This window comes from Hemicordylus capensis, chromosome 5 (assembly GCF_027244095.1).
Source record: "Hemicordylus capensis ecotype Gifberg chromosome 5, rHemCap1.1.pri, whole genome shotgun sequence".
NCBI lineage: Eukaryota > Metazoa > Chordata > Lepidosauria > Squamata > Cordylidae > Hemicordylus > Hemicordylus capensis.
Genome location: NC_069661.1, coordinates 212,978,246 through 212,999,475, shown reverse-complemented (window position 1 = coordinate 212,999,475; position 21,230 = coordinate 212,978,246). Strand labels below are relative to the sequence as shown.

The window sequence follows — 21,230 nt, the reverse complement described above, 5'->3', positions numbered from 1 at the left end:
AGCTGCTCTTGCATCCATCCCACTCCACTGCCACCACTCAGCAGTGGCTTTAAAGGTTTTTAAAAAAATGTTTTAAAGTGTTAAAAAATTGGACAAATAGAGTTCATTAGGTGTGTGTGGGGGGGGGTGTGTGTTAAACATTATGTGATGAAGGCAGTCACTCGCAAAGGTAAGGGTTAAGTGTCCTGTTGTCTGATCTAGCTGTTTTGCAATTTGTTATAGCAATAGCAATAGCACTTACATTTATATACCGCTCTATAGCCAGAGCTCTCTAAGCGGTTTACAATGATTTTAGCATATTGCCCCCAACATTCTGGGTACTCATTTTACCGACCTCAGAAGGATGGAAGGCTGAGTCAACCTTGAGCCCCTGGTCAGGATTGAACTTGTAACCTTCTGGTTACAGGGCAGCAGTTTTACCACTGTGCCACCAGGGGCTGCTGGTTATGCTGGTCTTGTGTGCTTAGCTGTCAAACTATTTTTTAAAAAGCTCTTTCCCCTCTTCCTCTGTGCTGTGATTTTAGATTGGTTGGAGGGAAAACGTGGACCAGGGAGGTGCGAACACACAGGAAAAAGATCTTCCAGGGAGTGCGGGGAGAAGCCAGCAGCTATGTGGACTGTCATTTTAATCCCCTGAAGTAAACATCTTGCGAATCTGCTATGAAGCAGATTTGCTCTTTGGATACCCTGAGGCATATAGCCATTTGTGAAAAACCTCCTGGGATTTATTTGCACTTGACTTCAGGTTTCGGGATAAACATTGAGTGAAGCCACTTTGAAGTACACTCTTGGCATTGAGGGAAGCAGCCCCTCCCCTCTGCTCTTGGTTTTGTTTTGAAACAAGTCCACATGGCATGCTCTGTGTTTTCCTTCTAGTCAATGGGAGCAGGGTGGGGGAGAAAGCTCTTGCAGAGATAGATCTGCATTTTGAAGAGAGTATGCCTCTTATCATGCTAATGATTGTACCTCAGTGCCTCTCCCATTTGCTCCAGCATTTTCAGAAAAAGTAGCTTAAAACCAGCATTTTTAAAACATATGTTGAGATAAGCTAGAATTCGCATCACAAAGCCTGGTTTGTGTGTGAAGTGGGTTGAAAAATCTCAAAGGGACTTCGACATAAGTTTTGCTGATGTGTGAACTCACACACTCTCTTCTGAAGGAGATTTGAGGCAGAAGCCCTGTGTGTAAAACCTCCAGGAGAGCCAAGTTCACCCACCCCTGGTATAGGAGGAAGAACAGGGTCGCTCTAATTGGTTTACTTGGACTTTACAGAGTCAACACTTTTGACTCTTCCCTATTTCAGTGCTCCTAGATTTGACAAACCTTCCTTAGAGCTAAATGCAGAGCACAGATATCCAGCTTCCTCAGTCACTAACTGCTCCAGAGATTTCTTTCCCATTCCAAAGTCCTTCAGTATGGAGAGTGTGAATCTTTTCTGCTCCTTCCAAGCATGGCTGTATCTTGCCATTATCACTCCTAACAAAAGAAGATAAACACTTTGTTACTCACTATATTATGTTTCACAGATCTGTTGGTCAGCAAGTATTTTAAAAGATGGTCCCTGTTAAGAAAGGGGTGGCAGATAGTGGAGGACCAGAGTCCCACTATCTCCCAAAGGGGACTTGCAGCAAATCCCATTGCCACAGCCACCACTACTGCATTGATGCTTCTGCATTATTGACTCATTAGTCCTCCTCAGAGGGCTGGATTTGGCCTTGGACCTGCACATCCTGATCCCTGCTCTGTCGTGTCTCTCATATGCATACATACATCCTTTGGAAGGGGGTGATGAATATTTTACCCTACTTAATTTAACTGGCCTAAGTGATCACTTAGCCTTTGGGCTAGGATCAAGTGTAGTGCATTAAGCTGGTATCACCTGCAAAAATGGAAGCTGTGTTGATGAATCCATGTCATATATACATTATGCACAGTCAGACCATTCATCCATCTGGTTTAGTACTGTCTACACTGGCTATCAGGACTCTCCAGCATTTCAGACAGGTACCTTTTGCAGCCCTACCTGGAGATGCTAGGGATTGAACTTGGGACTTCTTCTTTTTCGTCCTTTAACATTTGTATACCACCTAAAACACAAGTCTCTGGGCAGTTTAAAACAAAGTATCTGGGTAGTTTACAACTTCTTGCATAAAAGTATACACTCTATGAGTTATGACTATTCCTGTGGTGGCTGTGTCCCATGTTAGCCTCATTCAGGGATATCAGGATACCAGATGACTTCAGATCTGCACTCTTCCAGATCTGAAAAATCTAAGAAAATGCAGGAATCATGCCCATAATTACAGTTTTACAAATTTGAAATTAGATTAATTATGTACTTTAATATATACTTTAATAATATCAGTAATAGAACTGTATTTTGAGAATTTTGTTTCCCTCAGAAGACTATTTGTGAACATCCCATAACATCACACTAGCTCAGCCAATTGGAGGGGGATAAGTCCACCACTGCTTCTACTATTTGGCTCAGGAGAATATAACAATCCTCCTAACACAGAACTTGGTTGTCCCTGTCTTATATGGAAGCAAAATGTCTCCCCAAATTAAGATAGTGGCTTCTGTATACTTGGGGGACTCCACAGGTACACAGATGCATATTAGGTTGTAAAGAAAAGGGGAACAAGACATTTTAAAACCTCGAGATTTGGGTTTTGTTTTGTTATGTTTTTAAAGCAATAGGACCCAAGAAGGACCTATGTTGAGTATGCTAGCTGGGAGTGGGAAATGGAAAACATGGAGGGACGAAAATAGCAATAGCAATAGCAATAGCACTTACATTTATATACCGCTCTATAGCCGAAGCTCTCTAAGCGGTTTACAATGATTTAGCATATTGCCCCCAACATTCTGGGTACTCATTTTACCGACCTCGGAAGAATGGAAGGCTGAGTCAACCTTGAGCCCCTGGTCAGGATCGAACTTGTAACCTTCTGGTTACAGGGTGGCAGTTTTACCACTGCGCCACCAGGGGCTCATTTTTTAAAAGAGAATTTAATTTTTTAAAAGAGAAAAGAGAATTTATTTTCCCGAGCCTCTAATTGCTCACAGTATCCTTGATGGGTAAACTTATGGCAAAAATATTCTTCTCCCCATACTATATGAGAAGGCTTCAGAAGGGATGGAAGCAAAAAAATAAACCTTTTCCCATTTTCACTCCCCAGAAATCTCCCCGCCAATAGCCAGTATCAAACCTGAATTCTTTAGCACTTTACAGCACAGTTGGAGAAATATTCAGGAAGACAGGAAAGAAAGAAAAAATGTCACAGTTGATTAGGTGGTCCACAGTTTCATCTGCTTCTTTACAAAGGCGGCACTTGCTGTTTGTTGTTGACTTTTCTACTTTGGCTCTTATTGCATTTGTTCTTAGTGCCTGTTCTTGTGCAGCCAGTATTAAACCCTCTGTTTCTTTCTTCAAGTTGCCATTCTTAAGCCATTGCCAGGTCTTGGTGATATTTGATTTTCCACTTATACAGTGGTCCCTCGACTTACGAAGTACTCGACATCCGAAGATTTTGACTTACGAACGACGAAAAATACCGGAAGTCGTTGCCGGTTTAGATGCGGCTTCCTCGACCTACGAATTTTTAGATGCAGTTTCCTCGACTTACGAATGTTTCCAGACCTCCGTGGATGCGCTTTTCGACTTACGAAAATTTCGACTTCCGGACATGCGTTCGGAACGGATTATCTTAGTAAGTCGAGGGACCACTGTATTGTGCAAATATTGACCATGCAGGGGCTTATTTCTCCATTTTTCTGCTCGGTTCTTGACTTGTTCTTTCTTGTAGGCCTGCTTTGTTTCATTGGTGTTTAATAGTTTCTCATTATTAATAGTTTCTCATTATAATATTATTTATTTATTTATTTATTTACACAGTCAGGCAGGTGTTATTGACTGGTTTGTTTTATCCAGACATCCAGTCCTTACCAAGGACTGTGTTGCTGCTGTTATAGATATCGTCGCAGAATATAGGCTGTTCCCAGTAAAGTTGCTTTTTCTAATTGGCTGATGGTGATTTCTGTGGCCCCTATGGCTTTGGAACTGCACCCAGGGCGCCAATTACCACTGGGATTATTTTGGTCTTTTTCTGCCACGGCCTTTCTATTTCAATTTGTAGATCTTTATATTTTGTGATTTTTTCTATTTCTTTTTCTTCTATTCTGCTATCCCCTGGTATTGCTATGTCGATTATTTTCACTTGTTTTTCTTTCTTCTTGACTACATATCTGGTGTACTGTGTGGTAGATGTTTGTCTATTTGTAGTCAGAAGTCCCATAATATTTTTACATCTTCATTTTCTTCAACTTTTTCAATTTTATGGTCCCACCAATTTTTGGCTGCAGGTAGCTTGTATTTTTTGCAGATGTTCCAGTGTATCATCCCTGCTACCTTGTCATGCCTTTGTTTGTAGTCAGTCTGTGCGATCTTTTTACAACAGCTGATTAGTACGGGTGTGCACGGAACCGCACAGCTGCGGTCCGGCACTTTGGAGGGGGTTCCTTTAAGGGCAGGGAGGGTTTACATACACCTCCTGCCGCTTTGCCCCCTCCAGCGCCCGTATTCTTTGTAGAAATTGGGGTGGCAGGATACCTTCCCGCCGCCTGTTCTTGCTGCTGCTCCTGCTCCATGCAAAAGGGAAGGCTGCGACAAGCCTTCTGCGCACGCGCACACGGCGCGCGAGCTTCACATCTCTCTGACGCGACAGGTAGACCGGGCCTCCGATCGCTGGAGGCCCGGTCTATCCAGCCTCATCCTGGCAGGTAGACTGGGTCTCCAGCAATCGGAGGCCCGGTCTACTCGTCGCATCGGAGAGACGTGAAGCTCGCGCGCCGCGTGCGCAGAAGGCTTGTCGCAGCCTTCCCTTTTGCATGGAGCAGGAGCAGCAGCAAGAACGGGCGGCGGGAAGGTATCCTGCCGCCCCAATTTCTACAAAGAATACGAGCGCTGGAGGGGGCAAAGCGGCGGGAGGGGTAAGTAAACCCTCCCCGCCCTTAAAGGAACCCCCTCCACCCGGACCGGACCAGCCAGGTCCAAACCGGTCCGGACAGTCCGGAGGCCTTTACAATGGCCTCCGGACCGGTCTGGACCCAGAAACTGGGCCAGAAACTTTTGGAAAAGTCACAGCGCCGGAGGGGGAAGAGCAGCGGGGGGGGGAGTAAGTACTACCCCCCACCCTTGAAGCTACACACACACACCCCCGTGCCCATCCGGACCAGTTCGGACGGATGCACATCCCTACTGATTAGGTGGTCCACTGTTTCATCTGCTTCTTTACAAAGGCAGCACTTGCTTTTTGTTGTTGATTTTTCGACTTTGGCTCTTATTGCATTTGTTCTTAGTGCCTGTTCTTGTGCAGCCAGTATTAAACCCTCTGTTTCTTTCTTCAAGTTGCCATTCTTAAGCCATTGCCAGGTCTTGGTGATGTCTGATTCCTGGCAATGGCTTAAGTTGTTGTTGTTGTTGTTGTTGTTAACAACACATTTTTACGTCTCTGGGTGGTTTACAACAAAATAAACAAAGTATGTTTGTTTCTAGTGAGGGCGGGAGGGAGAAGAAGCGAGAATTGTATTTTGCTGAAGTTCCTCTTTAAAAATAAAAAATGAAGGACATGCCAACTTTTGTCTTCCCTCATTGTCTCATACTATTATCTAGGAGCCAAAAAACCAACTGCCTTGTAAGGTTGCAATAGGGATTACATTCACATACTGTGTTTGTATCATAGCAAGTTTTATGATGAAAGCCCCTCTTTATTCATGTGTTATTAAACCCAGGCAATCATGTCTGCCTCTTTATTGTGCCTGACAATGCTAAAGCAGTATTTTCACTTCCATATACTGAACACACTTACAGTAAGTGTGGTGCATATGACAGCTTCCATTTTAAAGAAAGAGGAAATTCAATTAAAGTGAAGGCTGGTGGCAACAGGAAAAGCTGGGGATTAGTGTTACAGCAATGTTTATGAAGAATTTGGTAACATGTGCCTCTGAGTATATGATGAGTGTCATTACCTCAGCAAGTAACAACTTCAATCAGCACAATTAGACAAAGAGAGCCTTTTAGTCAGAATATTCTGATCATAACTGGAATTGGTACAAGAAATGTCTACTGTAGGGATGGATATGTTTACCCAGGGATGTAGCTATAATTGGGTGGGATGGGTTCAAAGAACCCCGGTGGGTTCAAATAACCCGGGCTCCCCAGCTCCTACCCTCCCTATTTTCTTCATTATCTCCCTCACTCTGAGGGGAGGGGGCAACACAGGCCCCCTCTCCCCTAGCTATACCCCTGTGTTTACCATAGGGATGAAGTTGCCAACATGAATAGAATTGTGCTTGTCTAAGATTATCTTGACTGTTGCTCTCTCACTGAGATTGTATCAAACCAACCAGGCATCTTGTATGGAGGACTGAAAGTAAAGAGGCTACATTTTGTTTTTCAGTATAAATCTTCAGAAGCACAGCTGCATGCCTCTTTTGCTCTGAAAGAAAAGTATAGTTGTGATTAAATGGCACAATAAATGTTAAAGCCTCCATCCCAATGGTAAGTTATTTTCTTTAAATGTTTTAATGTAATATTTGCTAAAACTAATTCACTTTTACACAAACTGGCAAACCCACTTTAGTTGCTAAACTTCTACATCCGTAACATCTCTGGGTTGTTTTCTCGAGGTGCAGGGTGGGTACTGCTTCTGGGCACTTCATTGCATCCACTCCTTTGGCTGTAAGCAAACGTTTGTGAATTCATTTCAGGGTGTAACAGCCTGAATATATGAAAGAATTCACCACATTGACAACAAACCTCTGTGTTATAAATTGTGCACTACACACTTCATACAGTGCAGGAGACAGCAGTAATGAACCCCTCCTGTATTCTACCAAAAGAAAACCGCATGGCTGTGTGGTTGCCAGGAGTTGACACAGACTTGACAGTACAACTTTACTTTACACACTTCCTTCCATGTATTCTCATTGTTTCCTCTGGGCTGCATGGGAATAGATGCACAGAGATGGAGTGAGACACATGATACACCCACTTCTTAGGTACACCTTCAGGTAAAGGCAGAAAGGTGAGCTTAAAATGTGCGTCCAATGTAGGTGGGAAAGTGGGTGTAAAAGGCTGCCAAGTGAAAGTCAGAAATGGCAGGGATAGAATTGCTGCTATGCTACTCTCCTAGTAGTGTAGAGGAAGCGGTAATACTCTATTAGAACAGCACAGCCCACCAACACATGCAGCCCCTTCCAAATGTCCTGAATCACACCAAAGCTAAAGCTACCAAAGGAACCCCCACCTGCATCCAAAAAAAGAAAGAAAGAGACATTATGGCTGTAGAACCTGAGCAACTGAAGAGGTTGTGCAAAAGTTAATAAGAGCAAATACTGCATAATAATATTTAAAGGAGAAAAGTGGGGGAAACAAGGCACATATGCTCAGGAGAGAAACAAGGCAAGCAACCCTCACCTACACTCCAAGAGAAAGAAAGAAAGAAAGATAGATAGATAGATAGATAGATAGATAAAACAATTGGAGAAAACAACTAAATACAAGGGCCTTAAGATTGAAATTAAGCAGCTCTGGAAAAAGAAAACAATAGTGGTGCCAATAGTTGTTGGTGCCCTTGGTACATTACCAAAAGAACTTGAACGCCATCTCTACACCTTGGGAATCAATAAAATTACAACACATCAACCTCAGAAGGCCACGCTACTCGGGACAGCATGGATACATCGACAATATCTTTAATTCTTCTTTAGTTATCCTAGACCCTTGGAAAGGGCCCGATAATTAAAGTACCAAATCCAGTCAATAACATCTGACAGACTGTGTGTAAATAGCATAATAATGATTTTATCTGTTAACTGCCCCATAACAAATTGTTCTCTGTTGTGAGAACAACCCAGATATGTTATAGCTGTAGAAGTTCAGCAACTGAAGTGGATTTGCTGGTTTGTGCAAGTGATAATAAACACAAATACTGCATAAACATATTTAAAGAAAAATAAATAAATAAAGGGGAAAACAAGGCACATAAAAGAGCCCCTGGTGGCGCAGTGGTAAAACTGCCGCTCTGTAACCAGAAGGTTACAAGTTCGATCCTGACCAGGGGCTCAAGGTTGACTCAGCCTTCCATCCTTCCGAAGTCGGTAAAATGAGTACCCAGAATGTTGGGGGCAATATGCTAAATCATTGTAAACCGCTTAGAGAGCTTCGGCTATAGAGCGGTATATAAATGTAAGTGCTATTGCTATTGCTATATGCCTGGGGAAAATTCCAGAGCTAAAGCAACCCCAGTCCAGAAATCCAGCCAGAAATGCTATGACTGGTGGGTCTGCCTGGTTGTACAAACACTAATAAGCACACACACAGCATAAAATTAATTTTTAAAATATAGAGTGAAAACAAGGCACACATGAGGGAAAACACCAGCAAGCTAGCCAAGTCATCAGAAACAGACTGCACACCACAGGAAAGAGGACTGCAGAGGTGTGCCCAAGTGCAGAATTGAGGGGTGTGTCAAGCAGAACTGACACTCCCACAGTCAAACCCCAAGCAGGTAGCCACACCTCTGCAGTTCGTGCTTGATGTGTCCACGTATCACACCTCATGGAGGAATATTTTTCTTGAGCATTCAAGCTAGTAAAAAAGTAGTGTTGAAAAAACAGATTTTTCATGGTTTGAAGGGCTATTTATCATCCACAAATATGGGAGGAGATGTATATCATCTGGTTGTCCTGCTTTGGAATCAAAGCTGAAGATGAAATAAACCTCCATCAGGAAAACATCAAAGTTTAAGGTGCTACATCTACAATATTAGCTTGACAAATGGTTGAAACAAAGCACTAGCTTCCTTTCATCTGCTTCTCTAATAGATTGAAACTTAAAGACGTACCTTGAATGTTGTCTCCAAAGCCAAATAATTGACTATAGACAGCAAAGTGAGGGCGATCAGCAAAGTCCTCTGATTTATCGACTAAAGCTTCTTTAATGGTCTTGAAACCATTCAGTACCACCACGTTAGTCCAGCAGTTTTGAAGGCTATAGATATTTCCATACTTCTTATTTAGCTATTAAAAAGGTGGGGGAAAATATATTTATCTCTGTCTTTCTTGCCAGATTGCCTACAGGATTACTAGGTAACCCTTGAAATGGAGGCATTGTTCAAAGCCATACTATTTAATTACTTACATAAAGAATGAAGACTGATATCATAGGCAGATAAAAGTCTGGTAAGAAAAACAATTATTTACTCACTAACAAAGAGCAAAGATAATGTATACAGCAAATATAATAGGATGATATTGACTCTGACAAAATGAATACCAGCAACCACATCAATACATCCAGCAGAGCACATTAACCCCTATATTTTCAATAATGAAGCCTTCAAGAATAGGCATCATATTTATGAAACAGATTCATGTTATGGACTACTGCAGCAGTCAAAGATCCATTTCTCCCATGCCCAATTTGGCCTTCCTCCAAACCACCAGGATGTACCCTACCACCCACATCTTGGAGTGTTTAACAGTAGAGTTGTGCTAAATGTTTCGGTCTTGAAATATTTCAATTCAAAACGGGCTGTTTCAAGTGTTTTGACTTCAAATCAAATCACCCCAAATCACCCTAAAAGGGATGATTAAATGTGAAGTTGAATCAAATCAGCCAGATTCGGGTCAAATCCACCCAAATCAATTCAAGCATGGGGCAAGGGGGGAGGGAGGGAGGGGTGGAGAGCTTCATTCTAGCATTTAACTTGATTAGTATCTAATCAAGTCTGAATCAAATTGACCTTGTTTTGAGCAGAGTGCATTCGTGTTTGAATCAAAACAGCAGGTTTTGATTTGAACATGAAATGAAATGAATTGCAATTTTTGATTCATGCACATCCCTATTAGCAGTCATTTGGAGCACATTCTCAAGGCCTTTTCTGGGCCTGTAATACATTTTTCACTATTATATTATCTTTAGTTTAGGGATTCATGTTATAATCACAAGGGGGCAACAGTCCTGAGTACTGGCAGATACTTTCAGGAATGTGAGAGAACAATCCTCTGTTGATAAATAAGGTCTGTTTTTGTCTCTGACCAAGATTCCTGTGCGCAATGCTGGTTTCACTTATATTCACTGAAAAATGCCAAACAAAATCTGGTTGTCATTAGTTTACAGAAAATACAAGTATTTGTAGTAAGTATGTAGATCCAAAAAGTGTTGATTTTCTCAGTTTTCACAAGTAAACAATTAGGATTATGTTTTACAGCTCCGTGAGCCTCTAATTAGAATTCAGATCAGTGCCAAGGAAGACAAAGCACTTTTCTGAGTCCTCAGAGGGAATTACAGAAGAAGAAAAGTCTATGCTTGCAGACATTAACATGTACACTGCCCCACCAGGAAAATCTTGAGGTGTTATTTTGATGCGTAAACAGGTCTGCAGAAATACTGGTTATAACCAAAACACTCTCAGTATATGCCTTCAAGCAGTATGACTAAACATTTTCAGTTTTGTTCACCAAGAACACTGCACTGGGTAATTTCAAACATTCTAAATGTGTATTCTGGGGGCAGGTTATCCTCTACAAAAGCAGGATCAGAAAATATTTTTATTCCACTGAAAAGACAAAAATGACCACTAATAGAAAGAACTATTACAAAGTTATTGATGGCTAAGTCCCATCGAAATCAATAGGGCCAGTTATTTTTTATTTTTTATTTAACGTATTTTTATACCGCCCAAAACTTATGTCTCTGGGTGGTTAGTCATAACTAATTTAAAACTGTGGATTTCAGTGGGACTTCAGCATCAGCAACTGTGGTACAATATGTAATACAAGAATCAGTCTTACCATAGCTAGGAATATTTTTGTGGAATGTGAACAAACTAAAGTACAGTTGTGAGAGGATGGACTGTTAAAACAGTACTAATATGATATGACACACTTCAGTACTCAGCATGATAAATGCCTTAGAGCCTTTAATCACTGGAAACATAAAATGTACTATCATATAGACAAAACTTCATCAATAATGTTTATAGGCATTTGTGTGAAATATTCTCTGGGTTCTAGGGCAAAATAGTTAGGTTACTAAATAAAGCAAAGACTATTTAATAATAATAATCTTTATTACGGTCGTTGACCAGCACAAGCTGCAAAACAGCAACACTACACAGCAAATGCAATACGAGGAAAGTGTTGCAGTACCACGGAGACTAAAACTGATGTAGCATCAAGACTGAGGGGGAGGGAATCTAAAAATACAAAATTTTAAAACATGATATAAAACACAAACAGAATAGATAAAATGCATGTAAGCTAAAAAGGACTCAGCCAAACACTTTGTTTCAGTCAAAAAGCAGTATAAAATCAGAACAAATTTAAAAGAGGGGATAATCAGCATTCTATGGGGTCCTGCTCAGCACAGAGTCACTGAAAATGCTAGTAAAATACTAGTGAAATAGATTAAAATAAAAGGGCAGCTTATTCCTGCTTATTGAACAATTACAACTCCCAACACAGCTCAGCTCCCAATCTGGGAGGAGATATACAATTCAGGGGCTCTATAAAGTGTTAGCATTGAATTAGCTACTTTTAAGCTGGCAATACCTATCCCCACATGCCCAGCTACAACTAGCCGAGATATGAGTACAAATTGCTCTGGCATTGTGTCGTTCATTTGTCCATTTTTAGGCTCTTCCGAAAGCGAAGGGCTGCACTGCAAAATTTGGCTACCTGTCTAGTGGAAGAGGAATTACTTCCTTCCAGGAGCCTGGCAGTCATCTGAGGTAGATCGAGACCTGGGAATTTGACTGTCAGAGGGTGAATGAAATCCCGGCGCAGGTCTCTGTAGAGCAGGCATTCCAATAGTACATGGGTAACTGTTTCAACTTGACCCTCGCCGCATGGGCAAAGCCTCTCCCCATAGGGGATCCCTCTGTATCGTCCCTCTAAAAGGGCTGAAGGCAAGGCATTACATCTTGCCAAGGTGAAAGCTTTTCTAAGAGGGGGCACCTCCAGGGCAAAGACTATTTTAATTGTTCACTTCCCTATACTAAATTATGAGGGAACATGAAAGAAGTGAATCACCCTAGTACCTGAAACGCACTCTTATCCTTTGCATTTCTTACCTAACCACGTGCAAACTGAAGCTAAAATAATGAACGGTCTCTACAAGGCTCAAGAAAATTTCAACAGTACCAAAAAAGAAGTGTCTGAAACTTTGCTTTGCCAACATCTCAAAAATCCATTTTAGCACACAAGTAGAGAGCAGAGAGTGTGGCAAATCCCACCTTTATTGTGCTGCTCAATTTATGTAAGGAAATGTATGTAAGAATTTACATTTCTCTTTCTGCTCCCTATTAACTGGGCTTCCTGCTAGTAGTCCTTAACCACAAGATAATCAGTCACTTACCTGATTAAATGAAATATGGGGTTTTTTAAAGTCAACCTGCAACATGGTGCCAATAAAGGGCAGAGAGGTTGGTCCTGGAGGGTACCGGCTCCAGTTTCTCCTGCGCTTCATGAAATCAAAGAACAAGGTGAAAAGAGTGACAAAGATACCCAGCAATGTGAGATTATTCCATACAGCAATGAGCAGGGAGGCCATCCATAGAAATAGCTCCATCCCTCTCCTTGCCTTTCTGCTTCTCGTCCCCTCTGAAATATATTTCCTGTCTGCCTTCTTTCTTTCTGACCTTGTATATTTTGTTTTAGCAGTGTCCTTCCTCCTCTCTGAGTTTCCACAGGCTACAATCTTCCCAACTCATTTCTCATTAGCATATCTTTACAAACAACAACCAATGAAAACCTTGTGGGAGTAGTTATGAAGAACTGCTCAGCCCTTATGAAAGAAAGTGGTGTGGTGTTGGTGTTCATTTCAAGGATTCAGATTTCTCTTGCATTGTATTTTATTTTAAAAATACTTCAAGTAACTAAGCATTTTACAATAGTAACATCTGAGCCCTTTCCATAGGCTCCTAATGAACAAATTAATTGTAAGTAAACTGGAAACTGGATGAAGTCCTTAGGGGTTTGTTCCATCTAAGCTTGTTTCCCCTCTGCAGCTGAGGACACTTAATGAGAGTCATCATCCCCTTCTCTAGGTGTTGTCACTACTAACATAAATTATCAGTTGGTCCAGTATGATTCAGCCTATTTTAACAGGCACACAGGTCATTCACACAAGCAAAAACTGGACTGGGTCTCACGATCAGTGAGACCTGGTTTCTTCCAGTGCGCAGGGAGAGCGGGCTAAGCCCGGTCTCCCGCACACAAGTGGGCAGGGAGCCCTGGGTGGCTGGATCTGCTGTCCACACAATTGCCAGCTCCGTGATGGAGCCAGTGGGGCCTGGGGAGCTCGGGGGCCGTGTGGCCCCCAGAAGCCCCAGTATGCCTTGTGCGAGTGTGCAGGGCATACTGGGGAGATCACCGGAGCCGGGAGGCAGCTTTTTGCCTCCCCTTGGAGGTCTACTCATGAGTAGCCATGGCGCAGAGCCACACTGCGGCTACGCACAACCAGATATCCCGGGTTTGCAGAGTGCTCGCTCTGCAAACCCAGGCTATGGGGAGGGCTACAGGAGCGGGTTACACGCTTGAGAACCAACGGGCTCGCAGCTGATCCCAGTGGTTCTCCCGATTAGCAAAAATCAGGCTAGGCTCTCCTAGCCCGATTTTTGCTAATCGTGTGAATAGCCCCATCGTGTTCTATCCAGGTTTGGGAACTGTGTGCTCTCCCAGTTTTTGGTTGTGTGGAAGCAAGGTAGGAGGAAAATTTGGGTAGCTTTTCCTCCTACCTTGCTTCTGCACAATCACTTCTACCCAGGTTTTCCTCTTGCCTCGCTTCCACACAACCAAATATTCTCACGATCAGCCGAAATCAGGCTAGGGGAGCCTAGCCCAATTTCGGCTGATCGTGGGAGCCACTGGGCTCGCAGGCAAGCCCGGCTGCCTCCCAGCAGTTAACCCACCAAACAACCCCTCCCCTTAAACCGGGTTTGCAGAGCAAGTGCTCCGCAAACCCATTCTTTAAATCGTGAGTAGCCACGGCGCGGCTCCACGCCACGGCTACTCATAAGTAGACCCCTGGAGGGGAGGCGAAAGCCACCTCCCAGCTCCAGGGGTCTCCAGTATGCCCTGCATGCTCCCGCAGGGCATACTGGAGCTTCCAGGGGCCATGTGGCCCCCGATCCTCCCAGCCCCCACTGGCTCCATCACGGAGCTGGCAGTCATGTGGGTGGCCGATCCGGCCGCCCAGGGCTCCCGCCCTGCTCGTCTGTGGGGACAGCGGGCTTAGCCCGCTCTCCCTGCTTACCTTCCCAAAACAGGTCTAACCGTTTTTGATTGTGTGAATGACCTCACCGTTCCATTTTTCTCACAATGGGATTGTTTAGATAATGAGTTCAGAATGAGCTCTAACCTCATTTTAGGCTTTGGAGAGAAACTATGGCCGGATTCAGACATACCAGGGAACCACAGGCAGAGCAGCCAGAGGTCCCCAAACCTGAACATCCAAATGCAGGAAACTGCAGTTTGGACCCTAACTCAACCCGAGGGTTCACTCACCGAACTCCAATTTGAGCCCTTGTATTGAAGCGAGGTTCACTGCTGGGGCCTTCGGTTTGTGGCTGCTTCTATTATGTCTGAATTTAAAAATGGAGGCAGCCTTCCCTGGGACCAGAGTTGAGGGAAAGTAGTTCCTCCCTCTCTCCATCCTAATTGGCTGCCGCAGCTGTCCATCAATCAAAGGATAAAGCTAGTTCCCCCTTCTCTGAGGACTGCAGAGAGGAAGCCAGTGCTTATGTCCAAATTCAAACGGATAAGTGTGTGGAGTAAGGGGAGCAGAACTGTGGGTCCATTGGACCCTCGGTTCTGTGTTATGTCCAAATTCAGACTAGTTTTTCAGAGACTTTGGAGTACTGCAGAGCTGTCATGGTCCATAGTGTACACATTTATTTTTGTGTGTCCCATCATCACTTCTGATATTATCTTTCTACATCCCTGCTAATATACCAGGAAGTGATCTGGTTTCTAGAAAAAATAGAGTAACTAGCTTATGGGGAGCAGGCTATACAAGAAAGATCTCTTAACTTGGGCAAGGATCAGATCTAAACCTACCATCAGTAGCTGTTCAAGACTATCTGAGTACATGTTTGGAATACCACAACAACAACAAACAGCTTGGGACAGCTATTGGAATTATTAGGTAACTGTTGAGGTATGTGACCCAGCAGGGGACTCACTGCTGACAGCCAGAACCCTCTGGCCTTGTTGTTCCTTGCCATCACCACCTGCTTGTCCAGCCTCCCTAAGTGAGCAAGTGATAACTGGAGCAAAAATGAACAACAGTTGTTGCCACCATTGCTGTTGAGATCTTTTATGGAATATGATTGCACAAACATCTAGTCAAAAGAATCAAGCGGCAAGTTTTTATTCTCAAACCCCAGCCCCTCTTCCTCAGTTCTCTGTTTCCCAGCTAGCATCTTCCCCATGCTTTGCCGATTTGAATGTAAATCTATCTCTGTGTGTGCGTGTGCACCTTTTTAAAAGGACAGTCTGCCCTCTGGGATAGAGAAAAGTTTTGTAGAGTCTTTGTAAGCTGTTGCCTAGCAACAAGCAACTAGGAATCTGGCTGGCTCCCTCTGAGGGAAGGAGTTTGCAATGCGAGAATTGAGGATGGCAGTGGACGTGTGTGTGTGTTTCCTCACACTCATGCAGCAAATGTGTGGAGAGGGAAGTGAGACTATGCCCACCCCCATTATCAGTGTGTCCACCATCTGCAATGTCCACGCTGTTGGCACAGTTTCTTAAAGAAGAGTTTTCATGTGTACAGCTGTACTTTTCAGTCACAGCACTAAATGCAGGGATCTTGGGGGTGTCTGGCCGACATGCTGACGGAGGTGGCACCAGTGGACACAATCCCACCTCCATGAATTTGCTGTATGCATTTGTGAGGAGAAATGAGTGGAAAGAACTAACAACAAATGGCTGCTAAGTGGAAGCGCTACTGTCTGAGGAGAAGTTATCCTGTGTGGGTTGCAGAGAACACCTCAGAGGAGCAGTCAACCTTCTGATGTGAGTGTCTGTTTCCCAGAACATTGTTGAAATCAACTTTGCTGAGGAGGGCAACTGAGACCCAGAATCTCTGAGGGAGAAAAACAGTGGTAGAGTGTTTGCTGGCTGGGTGCACTTATTTCTTAGGTCTTGAGCTTAACAAATGTAATCCTCCAATCAAAGAATCACATATATGATTATGTGTTCTGATGTTCTATTCCTAATAAGTTACCACAGTATCTTTGTCACCTCTGGTTCATTATACAATACACATTGTAATTTTTTTTGGTATGTAAAACTGATTAAGGTCATTCACATGACCAGCCCTACCTTGGCTTGCACAGCCCTACCTGTAGGGCTGGTCATTTGGAGTGCCAGGCTCGGTCCCAATCCTGGCACTCTCCAGCTGGCTAGCGCAGGTTTTTTACCCAGGCTAAAGGTAAGGGCTGAAGCCTGAAGCCGAGCATCAAGAGCACCTGGCAGCAGGGAAATCCCTCAATGTACTGCACTCCTCACATGGTGCATTGTGGGATGCAGGAGGCCACAGCCTGCTTTCTCTCCATCCCTCGCTGCTCCCAGAGCACTTGCACACTGGTCGTGTGGGTGCACAGTGCTGGTCATGTGGGGGAAGGCAGGAAGATTCCTGTCTTGCCCCAGCCCTCCCAGGCCAAGTAAGTTTTAGTTGTGAGAATGACCTTACTGGCTCACAAATATCCTGAAGCCCAGGAAAACCTTTCTGTATACCTGAAAGGAATGTGCACCTTCAAGTTGTATATTAGATTCTCTAAAGATATTAGCTTTCTTTACTTGATGATCTTATGTATACTAATTTGCAGTAGGGGTGTGCACAAAATCAGTTTGCACAGTTGGGTTTGAGTCTGGACTGGACTCAAACCAGACAGGGCATGTTCGGTTTTGTGCCCCCAAAAAAGAACCCCGGCTCGGCTCAAGTTTGAGCTGGTTCTGGCTTCTAAACCTGCATATGCACGGCAGCCTCCAAAATGGCCACCGCAACTACTAAGAGGGCTGAAACAGCCTGAGAATGGACCAAAACAGCCCATAGAAGACCGGGATGGTGGGGGAGGGGGAACCTCTGCGCGCACACACACACACACACACACACACTGCAGCCATGGCAGCACACCCCAGAGGCTGCCGGACCCACTGGTAAACTAAAAAAAAAGTGGGAGTTTTTAGTTTTAGAACCCCGAACAAGACCCGAGCCAACCCAGGTGGGTCTGTGTGTTCGGCTTGAAGGTGAGCCCTCAAGCCAGCCCAGTTCAATGGCAAACCGGCTCATCCTCGAGCTGGTTCACACATCCCTGATTTGCAGCATATGCTTTGATTGGGTATCTTCTTCATCAATAAACAGTATATGTAGGTATTAGATAGATACAGGGGAGCAGTATAGTCTGTTAGAAAGGATTCTGTAGCAGCACTGCTTGCTGTGCTGCTAACTACCTGAGGTTATTGACTAATATATTAGGAATCTTGATAATATTTGCCTTGTAATTTGTAATTTTGTGTGCAGTTTCTGATTGCTAGTGCAGGGAACCTTGTAGTCACAATATTCCATAATATTGGAAATTAGATTCTAGGTGTTTAGGCGGCAACACTGAGCACATTTGTGTAAGATCTTGTGTAGTATTCACCAGGGGCGTAGCAAGGTTGAAGTGGGCCCAGAGACAAGATTTTAAAATGCCCCCCCCCCCCAAAGTCCAGGGCCTCCGCACACCCCAGGCCCCCAAGGATTTAAGTCTGATATTCCAAAACAAGTATGCTGCCTGCAAATACATTTCACTGAATACACACACACACATCACAATATATAGTGATATACATTGAGTACTATACATTTGTATTACTTTTAATGACTAGAACACACTAGAAAGATGAATTATTAAAATGGGCCCCTTGCTGCAGATTAGCAAAGGAGACTTTCAACCATGCAGGGTGAGCCTATGTTTGTTTTCCCAGAATTCTGAACAAATTCAGTCAAGTTTGATTGCAGGAGGTTTTTCACAGGAGGCTTTTAAAGCCCTTTAAGACACATCTCCTCTGGAATGGAGGTGCTGCATTCACATGTTGGCCAGATTTACCCTGAAGTCCCTGCAAGTTATTGGGGAGCAGTTCACACACAAGAAAAATAAAATAAAAGCACCACACATGCTTCCCAGGTCTCACTCAGACCTTCTGGGTTGCAAAACAACTTGAACATAAGTGTATTTATAAATGAATGAATGAATAAATAAAATTAATAAAATACTGTTCCAGAAGTTTTTGCAATTTTCTGCCATGAAACAAGCCACTTATAGGACTTTTTAGATAGTTTTTTTTAAGTCAGCAAATTTTCCAAGCTGTTTCAAAATAAATATTCAGAGACTTCTCGGTCCCTCCCCCCCCCATATCCAAGCCCTATGGCAAGCAGATCCCTATATATGGGAGGGGGGGCGGGAAAGGTAACCACAAAAAGGAGTTCACACTCTACCTGGCAAATGCTGGTCTGGGTTAAGCAGGGCAGCAAAGGGTCTTCTGCTGCAGAGAACACTCTGGCTGCCTCCTCCTTCCTGGCTGGCTTGGGCCCTACTCGAGTTCAGGCTTCACTGCGGCCTACACGGAGGTCTCCGTGGAAGCCCCGCCCACCCGCCGATCAGCTGAGAGGCGGGAGAAAAGGAGCTCTTTGCAGCTTGTCTGCTGCTTCGATTGCGGGCCAGCAGAACAAGCAGGAGAGACGGCGAAGAGGGCAAGTGGCTGAGAGGCTATGGGGCTGGGCAGGGGGCAATGGGGAGTCACATGAGGTGCCCCTGGGGTGCCCCTCCAGGCAGTGGGGCCCCCAGACAACTGTCTCCCCTTGCCCTATCATTGTTACGCGCCTGGTATTCACACAAAATAGCTCCAGGTTGACAAAAGCTCTTAACAAACACACTAAATAAAGATAGCAGATACAACAGCTTGGAAGATTCAACATACTCCACTAGAGTGAAACCTAACTGCAGATTCACTAAACAATTCAGATTTATCTAACAATTAGCTTGGGAGTAGGCAGATTAGTTCTTACCAAGATGACTTGTTAATTAGTTTTTTAATTTGTGACATGACAATGAAAGCACCCATTTAAATAATGACAGTTTGTTTTAAGATCAAATGCAATAATAGGTTTTAAAGTGGCAGGCACTACTACTGTTTCCTTCAGAAGTGCACTGGGAGGATTCCAAAAGTTTGTTCATGTAAGATTTCCTGACTAAGGATGGAATTTTTATTAGCACAATTACCCTATGATAATTTAAAGTCATCCTGGAGGGAAAGGATGGGGAAGACACCCAGCATAATAACATGACAAAGAATTAATATTAGAACTATCTATTACGGGCTAGAGTGTAATAGTGATTTTTCCTTGAATGTGTGCACAGCAGCATGAGGCCTTTTCAGGGTTTCTGAGCAGAAACATCTACCCAGCAACCAGTAAAAAATTCCAATTGATTTCTACAATTAATTTCCAATTGCTGAGTTGGTCTTTTACATGGCAACCAATTAAAAGGTTTTCCCTGGTTGTCTCACAGAAAGGAAAATCTAAAAGACCATGTTATTTATGTATTATTTATTTTTCTATGTAAATCTCTTTGAGAATTTTGTTGAAGAACGTTATATAAATATTCATAGTAGTAGTAGTAGTAGTAGTAAAGAGATGTCAGGAACAAGATTAGAAGGAGGAATTAAGACACACCCCAAGGTCTTTATTTCCTCTCTATCCCAGTCTTCCCAAAATCTTATGAGCTGTAGTATGGAGTGGACAGATTTGTCATTCATGAATAAATTGTTGTTGTTGTTATTGTTGTTGTTAGGTCTAAATTGTTAGCAAACAGAATAAAAAGGAAGGCTTCACAGATTAAAATTAATTCTCTTAAAACCAATAACAGTACAAAAGTCTCTGAAGCCAAAGAAATTAATACATTGTGCAGTTTTATTCTAAGTTTTATTCTTCAAATCAAGTGGATCTAGATAAAATAGATGTATTATTAGACTCAGTTAAGATCAGAAGGTCATAAATGAGCCCAAATAAACCTTTTTGCAAAGAAGAAATAGAGCAAGTAATTAAAGATTTGAAACTGAATAAATCTCCTGGAATTGATGGCATAACTGCAATTTTTTATTTAAAATTTTCAGAAATAATTTACATTCTCTCTTTAATTCAATATTACAGGGCAATCATAGTTTCAGATTATTCCTTTTTAAAAATTTACAGAACAATACATAGTATGATATCACAGATCACATAATACATAAAAAACCTCTTACACTTTATTCCTAGAGATCAGTTCTCAGTTATTATTAAACATGTCACCAATCCAAAACATTAACCCAAACATTACAAATCTGAGCACTCTATGAATAACACACATCTTTCCATATCTGAATGCAACAAGTAAGTAATACTTCACCACAATTTCTTTGACTGATAAAAAATATTAAATATTGCCGGATCTCAAAGAAAGAATATGGTTTTGATTGTCCTGAGATGCAACAAATGGGTTAATTAATATCTCTACCGTAGCAATAAACCAAAGCTTCTTGTAGCATTCATCTACAGATAATATTCCATGCTTCCAATTTTTTGTTATCACCATTCTGGCTGCTATCAACATATAAATCACTAGCTCTTTAGATTTTATCTTCTTATTATCTTCAGTGAATATTCCCAAAAACGTTAGCTGAGGATCTATTTTAATTTCCTGATTAATGATTTTACCCATTTCTACAAATACCAAGCCCCAAAAGGTTCTATCCTTAGACACATCCACCACAGATGAAAATTTGTACCCTTCTCATTACAGTTGTTCCCAAAGAGCATTGATTTATTTTTGATAATATATGATAATTTCACTGGAGTCATATACCGTCTATAAATTATTTTAAGATAATTTTCTTTAATTTGGGTAGAGGATGAAAATATAGATTTAGAAGAACAGATCCTATTCCAATCCCCTTCATCCTTTTCCTAGACTGATTTTAATCCACCCAATGGTGATAATTTATGCTCCAACAAAATAGCTTGAAGTTTTGAGATTAGCCCTTTGGCTGATGCATCCATGTCTAACATTTCTTTTTCAAATTTAGTAGGTTGTCTTTGGCTACTTGGATATTTTGTTGGGAGGAGAAAAAGGAATACA

The 21,230-nt window shown here is 42.6% G+C and overlaps 1 protein-coding gene across 9 annotated transcripts in view; it reads right to left on the bottom strand.

Annotated features, from left to right (window-relative positions):
- LOC128327536 (cytochrome P450 2D17) overlaps nt 1-18,667 on the bottom strand; it is a 35,988-nt gene extending 17,321 nt beyond the window's left edge. For 2 of the 9 annotated variants that reach the window (XM_053256424.1, XM_053256433.1), the window contains exons 1-3: nt 12,425-12,701; nt 8,910-9,084; nt 1,324-1,476 (exon numbers count right to left, since the gene is read on the bottom strand). In XM_053256424.1, the coding sequence (XP_053112399.1) occupies nt 1,324-1,476; nt 8,910-9,084; nt 12,425-12,637 (541 nt within the window). In that variant the 5' untranslated portion in view covers nt 12,638-12,701. The other 7 variants (XM_053256429.1, XM_053256430.1, XM_053256432.1 and 4 more) reach the window with 7 other exon arrangements.
- Between the last annotated feature and the right edge of the window lie 2,563 nt (nt 18,668-21,230).